Source organism: Triturus cristatus, chromosome 11, assembly GCF_964204655.1.
Source record: "Triturus cristatus chromosome 11, aTriCri1.1, whole genome shotgun sequence".
In the NCBI taxonomy this organism is placed as follows: Eukaryota; Metazoa; Chordata; class Amphibia; order Caudata; family Salamandridae; genus Triturus; species Triturus cristatus.
The window spans coordinates 279,833,397-279,842,816 of record NC_140594.1 but is presented as its reverse complement, the minus strand read 5'-3'; the positions used below and the strand labels follow the sequence as shown (position 1 = coordinate 279,842,816).

Sequence of the window (9,420 nt, the reverse complement as noted above, 5' to 3'; positions counted from 1 at the left end):
ATCAGTTCGAGGCATGTGGGCTGCTGAATTCATATCTGTGCATAGAATATATAGCAGTACCTCCCCTAGCGGCGGCTACCTGTGCCAGCTGCAGCAGTCTGGAAAAGAGTTTTGAGAACAGCCTGTCCTACAGCTGCCTGCTGTCTTGAGTGTACATCTACGCAGTAGTGTTTGGTAAATGTATATATAGTGGACCATGTGGCTGCTCTACAAATTTCGTGTAAAGGGATGTTTCCTAGGAAAGCCATGGATGCCCCTAACTTTCGTGTTGAGTGGGCTCGTGGGGGAACCGTTAATGTGCGTTTAGCTTTGTGATAGCAAATCTGAATGCATTTAACGATCCATCTGGCTATTCCTGCTTTGGAAATGGCGCTGCCCTTGTGTTGTGGAGAGAAGGCAACGAAGAGTTGTTTAGTTTTTCTAAAATCCTTTGTCCTGTCAATATAGTACATGAGAGCCCGCTTTACATCTAGTGTATGGAGCATTCTTTCCGCGACATTTTGTGGATTTTGGAAGAAAACGGGCAGTTCGATAGTTTGGTTAATGTGGAACTGTGATATGACTTTGGGCATGAACTTGGGGTTGGTGCGTAGGACAACCCTGTTTGCGTGGACCTGAATGAATGGCTCCTGAATGGTTAGTGCCTGGAGTTCACTAACTCTCCTTAAGGAAGTGATGGCCACTAGGAAAGCCACTTTCCAGGTGAGGAATTGAATCTCACATGAATGGAGAGGTTCAAAGGGCGGACCCATCAGTCTGGTGAGGACCAAGTTGAGGTTCCACACCGGTGCTGGTGGGTGTCTTGGGGGAATTACTCGTTTGAGTCCCTCTAAGAACGCTTTAACGGCAGGTACTTTGAATAAGGAGAGGTGCTGCCTGTTTTGGAGGTAGGCTGCTATCGCGGTCAAATGGATGCGTATTGAGTTGTATGCTAGATTACAGCGGTACAGGTGTAAGAGGTAGCATATGATGTTTTGAATAGACGCGTCCAGTGGGTTAATGTCATTTTTGTTGCAGTAAATGACAAACCTTTTCCATTTGGCCGCATAGCAGGCTCTAGTAGTGGGCCTCCTGGCTTCTTTGATGATAGTCATACAGTCAGGTGGTAAGTTTAGGTAGCCAAACTCTAAGACCTCAGGAGCCAGATCGCCAGGTTCAGCTGTTGGGGATCTGGGTGCTGAATCTCGCCATGGTTCTGCGTTAAAAGCGCTGGTTTTATCCGCAGTCTTTGATGAGGCACCACGGAGAGTTCCAGAAAGGTGGTGTACCACGGCTGGCGTGCCCACGTTGGAGCAACTAGGATAAGGGTGAGTGAGTGTTGCCTCAGTTTGCGCGCCACCAGCGGTATTAATGGTGCTGGGGGAAAAGCGTAGGCAAATTTGCCGGACCAGTTCATCCATATCGCATTGCCCTTCGACTGTGGGTGTGGGAACCTGGCGGCAAAGCTTTGGCATTTTGTGTTTTCTTTTGTTGCGAATAGGTCTATCTCTGGATGACCCCACTGTTGGAAGTACGGTTGGAGTACTGACGGGTGTAGCTCCCACTCGTGCATCTGGTGGCTGTGTCTGCTGAGCAGATCCGCCATCTGGTTGTCCTTGCCCGGGAGGTGTTCCGCCATGAGGAACATGTTCCTCTGAATGGCCCACTTCCACATGCTCTGAGCCAGATGAGACAACTGTGGAGAGTGTGTTCCTCCCTGCTTTTGTATGTAGTACATGGCAGTCATGTTGTCCGTCCGGATCAACACAACCTTGTTGCACAAGTGTACTTTGAATGCTTTCATGGCTAGAAAGATTGCCATCAGTTCCAGAAGGTTGATGTGCATCTTCTTTTGTTGGGTCGTCCATAGTCCCTGCACTGTGTAATTGAGCACATGCGCTCCCCATCCCTGGAGAGACGCGTCCGCTGTCAGTATGATTTGTGGAACAGGCTCTTGGAACGGTCGGCCCTTGCAAAGGTTTTGTGTATTCCACCAATGCAGAGAGTTGTATGCCCGACCGCTCACCAACACTAGGTCTTTTAGTTGCCCGTGAGCCTGATTCCATTGACGTGCCAAGCACTCCTGAAGCGGGCGCATATGTAGTCTCGCATGCGGGACTATGAAAATGCAGGAGGCCATCATGCCTATCAACTGCATGAACACTCGCGCAGGAAGGGAGTGTTGGTTTGAATTTTGAGATCAGCAGTTGCATGCTGTTGATTCTCACTAAAGTAGGCTGAGCTGTGGCAGCCAGAGTGTTGATTGTGGCGCCTAAGTATTGTTGCACGTGGGCAGGTTGGAGATGTGATTTTGACTAATTTAGTGAGAATCCCAGATCGTGAAGAAGGTGAATGGTGTGGGACATGTGGGCGGCACATTGTTGTGCTGACTTGGCTTGAACTAGCCAGTCGTCCAGATAAGGGAAGACATGAATGTTTTGTCTTCGCAGATGCGCGGCCACTGTCGCCAGGCACTTGGTAAAGACCCTGGGTGCTGTTGTTACTCCGAAGGGGAGAACTTTGAACTGATAGTGATTCCCTTGAATAGTGAACCTGAGGTATTTCCTGTGTGAAGGGTGTATGGGTATGTGGAAGTATGCATCCTTCAGGTCTAGCGTGGCTAGGAAATCCCCCTGACTGAGTAGTGGGAGAACCTGCTGGAGGGTGAGCATATGGAAATGCTCTGACAGAATATATAGGTTTAGGGGTCGCAGGTTTAGAATAGGTCTGAGCGAGCCGTCCTTTTTTGGGATTAAGTAGTACAGAGAGTACACCCCTGTTCCCTGCTGGTCGATGGGCACTACTTCTATTGCCCCTTTTGCGAGCATAGCAAGCACTTCTTGCTGGAGTAAATCTAAGTGCTCGGCTGACATTGGACGGTGCTTTGGTGGTATGTTGGGTGGAGTGGAAGTCAGTTCTAGACAGTACCCGTGCTGGATGATGTCCCTGACCCACCTGTCTGTGGTGATGTTCTTCCACGCGGACAGGAACAGCTGGAGTCGTCCCCCGACAGGTGTTATGTGGTCGGGGGGTAAGGAGAGGGCGTCACTGTTTGTTTTTTGGAGAGGACCTGGTGTTGCCATAGCCACGTCCCCTGCCTTTGGTGCTGGATCCACGATATCCACCCCTGTTGTTTTTGTCATAGGTGCTTTGTGTGCCACTTTTAGCATACTGCTGTTGTGACCCCTGACCCCTTGTTGCTCCCCTATTTCCGGTGCGACGAAAGGAGCCACTACGAAATTGCTGCGTCTGCAGAGCCCCCATTGATTTCGCAGTGTCAGTGTCTTTCTTTATTTTTTCTAGGGTAGTGTCAACGTCTGGGCCAAATAAGAATTCTGTGTTAACTGGTAAGTTCAGGATATTGTTTTGGATCTCGGGTTTGAAACCTGAGATTCGTAACCAGGCATGGCGTCGTAGCATGACGCTTGTGTTTATTGCCCTAGCTGCTGTGTCAGCTGCGTCAAGGGCGCATTTTATAGATGCATTAGTGAGGAGTTGTCCTTCTCTGATGAGTAGCTCCGCTGACTCTTTATACTCATCTGGTAGATGTTGGAGCAGTGACTCTAGCGTGTCGTAATGTGACCTGTCATAACGTGCCAGGAGTGCCTGTGTATTGGCAATGCGCAGGATGTTCGCTGCTTGCGCTGCAATGCGTTTGCCCGATGTTTCTAGGACTTTTGACTCCTTGTCTGGGGGAGGAGCATCACCAGTCGTTTGTGAGTGGGCTCTCTTGCGAGCATTGGCAACCACCATGGAGTCCAATGGCAACTGACCCCTAATGTATTTAGGGTCACCGGGTGCAGGCTTGTACTTTTTTTCAATCCTGGGATTTAACACCCGTGCTCTTGTGGTGTTCTTGAAAATGTCTTTGGCAGGTTTGAGAACCCCTTTTAACATGGGCAGAGTTTTGACAGTTCTTTCTGAAGATGCGAAAGTGTCAAGCAGGAAGTCTTCCTCAATGGCATCAGAATGGAGTTCCACCCCATGATGAGCAGCAGCCCGTTCGATGAGGGCATTAAAGGCAGCTGTGTCCTCTGTAGGAGACGTTTTTACGTTATAGAGTTGCGCATCTTGGGTATGTGGCGCGACACTTTGGTCTGTGGGGTCATCCCATGCCTGATCCGGGTCTTGTAGGTGCTCATCAGGATCTACGTCCCCAGGGTAGATGGTATCCTCCCCGCCATAGTCCTGTATTGCGTCCGATTCGGAAGGGGTAGGAGAAAAGGACTGCGGATCTGGATGGAACGGTTGGAAGTGTTCCTGTAGCACTGGTTCCTGCTCCGCTGGCAGTTTGCGTTTAAGAGGAATTTTGTAGCGCTCCTCTTCCCTAACTGGCGTTATTTTGCGCTTGTGGAGCATTAACCTGCCAGTGTCGGCGTCGATAAATTGTGGCCCCGAAGAGTCTTTTACTGTAAGGCCAGAGGTGGTGGACTGTGTGTGGAGGACACGTGTCCGAATTTGAAATAGTTTCGGTGCCGAGGCCGGTGGCAACCCAAACGTAATGTTGGTTGGCTCCGAGTGCACTTTACAGGGTTTGGTTGTGTCGGGACCCGAGATAGAGTGGAGGGTTGCCTGGTCACGGATGCGTTGCAAAGATGGGGAGACCTGTTGCACAGTGAACGCAGTTGGTGGTTTGATGGGCACCTTAGTAGTAGGCGTCGAGGCCAGCCCCGACTTTTTTGTAGGAAGGGGGTCACTGGTCTGAAGGGATGTATCGACATTCGACTTAGTCGAGGACTTAGTCGACGCCGTTGCACTAGACATTGACGTAGCTGGGGCGGCCATTTTAACTGCGGAGGTTATGGCCTTCGATGTCGGCGCCGAAGGTCTCGGTGCCTTGCGGTGCCCGAGGGCTTGCCTTTTCTGGGTGTCAACCGCATCCGCTGCGGTAAGCTCGGCACCGAAGTCTCTGTGTACGCGGTCGGAGCCGACGACTTTTTTCGGCGTCGGAGCAGTGGATGGTTTCGACGCCTTCGATCCGACCACCACCAGTTTCACTTTCGTTTTCGAAGGGACTGGAGCGATGGATGATTTTGGGTTTAAGAACCCGGTCGTCTTCGGTAATATTGGCTCTTGCAAAGTGTTCGAGGCCGGACCGGAAGGCGGGGCCGAAGAACCATGTGTTTGATCTTGGGTAAGGCCCGAAGGCGATCCCTCGACCGGAGCCTGATGACGACGTACTGTTTCGGCCTCCGTTTCGACGGATTGGCCTAGCTCCTCAGGAGAGCTGTCTTCTTCGGCCCCGTAGGCCTCGTCGAAGTCTCCTACCTCATCGACGGTTTCTTCACGTCGAAAGATCACTTCATCGTCGTCGTCCGATCGGGAATCATGTTCTGAAGCGGGGCTACTTCTTCCACGCTCTCGGCGTCCTCGTCCTCGGTGCTGAATATGTTGGTGGGAGCAGGCGCTGCTTGCTGCGCCTCCAGCCTCGCTGCCCGTCGATTCTGCAGAGTCTTCTTAGATCGGAATCGTGCACAGGCCATGCATTTCGATTAGTCGTGATCCGGCGAGAGACATTTATTGCAGACTGGGTGGACGTCGATATGAGGGTACTTCGCGTGGCATAACGGACACCTCTTGAATGGAGTCCTCGATTCCATCGTCGATCGAACTTCGATGTTCGGACCAAACCGGTCTGAAAGTTGGAAGAAGGTGCGGAGCACTAAAGCTAGTAGTCGACACCGAACGGTAACTGTACCGACGAAAACTAAAGGCCTTTTGGCCTAAAACTGAATATTCCTAAGTTGAGCTAAGATAGCACATCCGAACCCAATGGCGGAAAAAAACAATCTAAGGATGGAGAGGATGCCCATGCGCACTGTAGTCCAGGGGAGGAGCCACCTATCTCGTGATACTTCGAAGACTCTTCCAGGACAACAATGTGCAATCATCCGGACCCAACACTAGGCGGCGATCTATGCACAGATATGAATTCAGCAGCCCACATGCCTCGAACATACACATATATACACACACACACACACACACTTATGTACACACACACACATATACACACACACTTATACATATACACATTTTTTTACACTTTTGCTGCAAGATGCCTTTAAAATGAAGGTGTTCCTAAAGTTAAGTGGTGCAGAATAACCTACTGATTTGCTTTCTTTAACTTCAATTAGCTTTAAATAAATGCTTCCATGTTTATTTAACATATTTTTAATGTCCGAGCTGTGTCGAGTAAACTGCAGCCCAGTGTTTTTGTTGACTGGGGTCGTGGGTAGTTATGTAAAGATCAGGAGGGTCGCATGCAGCCCTCTGCGCCGTACTTGGAGTATCACTGGGCTAGAGGATATTCAAGTTGGACAGCTTTCAATGCATTATACACCAGATACATTGTCAAAAGTGAAAATAGCCTTCCGGTGTTCCTGGGGAATCCCACACTGGAGCCCAATCACTATAATACGACAGTCCCAAACTTGCCCGACACTCCGTCCATAGCTTAGCCGCCATATATAGAGTCTTCAGCCTAATCTTTTTAAAGTATTTAGAGGCTCCAAATTTATACATAAAACCTACACCTCATCTAGATCTAAAAGCATAGCTTTAAACATACTATCAATCAGGGAGCTATCTGGTTTCAAAAGTAGCATCCTGCAGTTTTTTAATTGATATGCCCAACAGTACAACTGAAGGTCTGGCAAACCCAAACCTCTCTTAGCCAGTTTCCGCCTTAGTTTCTTCCAGGACAGCCTCAGGGCTCAAAAAATCATAGAAAATGCACTAGACCTGCAGGTCTAGTAACCTACAAAATCTCCTGGACCCAACTGAAACGCACTTGACCTCTAATCTGAAAGCTGAGCAAATGTGACATGTTAACAAGATTTAAAAGCATTTGTATTGCTCATTTACTTTGTGAGCAATAAAGATGCCTTTAAATCTTGCTATCTTGTCACATTTCCCCTGTTTTCAGAGGCAGAGGTCAAGTGCCAGTCTGTATTCCTACTCGCCAGTAAGGGCAAGTAGGACCTAAAAACAGCTCGTCCTGAATTAATCTGACTCGCAAATGCGAGCGGTCGAGTGAATTTTTCGAGCCCTGAGCCTGATCCCTTTAGCTGCCCAGATAAATGAGGAGATCTTACCCTGTATTTTCAGAAGAGCAGTTTTATTTCCAAGGGAATATTGTTAAAAAGGTAGGCGTATTTAGGAAGAACACACATTTTAATCAGATTGAGTCTCCCATAATGGGGTAACGGTAGAGTCTGCCATCTCTTCAATAAAATCTCCACCTCCCTCGAAACTTTCTCCAGGTTTGTTTGGGGATCTTTCCTATATCCTGGGTTATTATTACTTCCAAATACCTTAGCTCTTTAGCGAGCCTTACCCCCTGTGCTGGGGTATTCCAAGCCATAATCTCGGTCTTATCACTATTGACTTGATACCCGGCACTTTACCAAAAGACTGTACTTCAGCCAATAGCTCAGATAGCGTGGAGTTAACATTAGCAGAAAATAGAATAAGGTTGTCCGCATATAATGCTACCTTCCTAGTAAACCCATAAAACTTTAAAAGGGGAAATGTTGTCATTCTGCCTTAGACTTTGGGCCAAGGGCTCAATGTACAAATCGAAAAGGATGGGGGATAATGGACACTCTTGCCTTGTGCCACGCTGAATTGTTACAGGCGCAGTGAGATTACCATCAACCATGATCTGGGCCCCGGGGGGAATTATATATATTTTTAAGGACTTCCCTAAAATTAACTCCAAAACCAAAAGCCTTTAGGGTATTATTTGGATAGTGCCAATTAACTTGGTCAAAGGCTTTTGCAGCATCAACCGTAATGATGGAGAGGGGGACCCCTTGCGTTGTTGCCAGATCGACCGAACCTATTAAGGAATAAACCAAGTCCAGCATTTGCCTGTCCGGTAGGAACCCCTTTTGATCTTAATGGATTATTGACCCCACTATCTTGCTAAGCCGAGCATTTAATATACCTGCAAAGATCTTATAATCACAATCACTTCACAGGATATACTGGTCGCCCGTGAAGCTTGCCAAAATAAGGGGTAGTGGAGAGGCTAAGTGCACGAGATGCGGAGTCCCGAACGCGGATGACGTTCACACTTTTGTGGCTTGCCCCATGATTCAAGAATTCTGGGGCAGTGTGGGTAAGACCTTGTCTGATATGCTGGGCATGGAGGTTGAGGTAAGCCCCTCTCTTATTATTTTTGGTATTATATTGAAGCCTGAAGGGGTGTTGGGGCTCCCGGGGCTCCAGAGTTAACTGGTATTCTACCTTGTTCTTTTGGCAAGAAGGGAGAACTGTAAGCTATGGCGCCAAGCTCTGCCCCCAACCTGGAGAGCCTGGAGGAATGCGGTACGATACTTTAGAGATTTGGACCAAAAGTCAATCAGAATAGGGGTAGAGTAGACTTGGGGTTGTTTTGGAATTTATTAGATTTCACTGTTGCGGTTTAAATTACTGTGTACAATCCAATGATTATACCTCTTGGTCAGCTCACGATGTGTGGTGCACCTGGGCTTCGCATAAATACCATCAGCTGAGTCTATACCTCTTAGATAAGAGCAACAAGGGAGGTACAGATTGAGAGGTTGTTTCATCTACAGAGGTTAAAAAAAAAGAATGAAAATAGCCAGGCAGTGCAACACATACCTTGTTCCTGCGCAAAAACTCATCCTCCGGCATTAAGTTGTCCTCGGTCTTCATTTTCTTAGATGAAGGCTCATCTTCCATGGGGGGCGGGGGGTGCACCTGCTGCATCTGTTGATTAGGCACTGGGGCAGGAGGTGCAGGAACAAACGCTGTGGGAGAAAATCATTAAATGACAGACCTGGTTACCAATTAAAGGGGCACCTTTGCACTGTAACAAACCCAGATCTGCACACTTTAAATGGGTCACTCGACTACTTCATGGGGGTCATTACAATGTAGCAAATGTTGAACTATGTAAAACATTTAGAGAGCATCAAAAGCACAAAGGATGACATGACCAATAATGAAGATTCCACGATGTCTTATAGATATATAAAAAAACTTTCTGTAGGCAAAAAAGAATTGTATGCCTCTCCATTTGCTCAGAATAATTAAATGGCATATGCTTATTAAGAACTACTCTAGCATTACAATAGTCGGACACTCAACCACTACGGTGCATTAAGGCTACCGTTCTTTGAACAGCCCTAGCTTGTTAAGTGATAATCCCCAGTAAACAAAAGCAAAGTCTTTTAGCATACCATATAAACATTTTAGCATACCACATAATTTCAGTGAAATTATGCTCTATTCTGAACAGAAAATATTTTCTGTTTGAACGCTAGGGCAAACACACGGTGAAGACCCCCACAGAGGCGAACACTCCTAAGTCAACAAACAATGCTATAGAATCTATGTAATACATAGTTTCTGGTTGTGTGTGGGGGATGAGGGTGTGGGGGGTGGGAGGGATGTATGTATGTGGAGGTG

At 47.8% G+C, this 9,420-nt stretch overlaps 2 protein-coding genes across 2 annotated transcripts in view; one reads left to right on the top strand and one right to left on the bottom strand.

Annotated features, from left to right (window-relative positions):
• The window catches only part of CCDC157 (coiled-coil domain containing 157), a 380,789-nt gene that overhangs the window by 59,002 nt on the left and 312,367 nt on the right, over nucleotides 1-9,420 (top strand). The window lies entirely within an intron of this gene.
• SF3A1 (splicing factor 3a subunit 1) overlaps nucleotides 1-9,420 on the bottom strand; it is a 144,804-nt gene that overhangs the window by 34,404 nt on the left and 100,980 nt on the right. Inside the window, exon 13 of the mRNA XM_085635037.1 lies at nucleotides 8,611-8,759. Within this exon, the coding sequence (XP_085491163.1) occupies nucleotides 8,611-8,759 (149 nt within the window). The remainder of the gene's footprint in view (nucleotides 1-8,610; nucleotides 8,760-9,420) is intronic.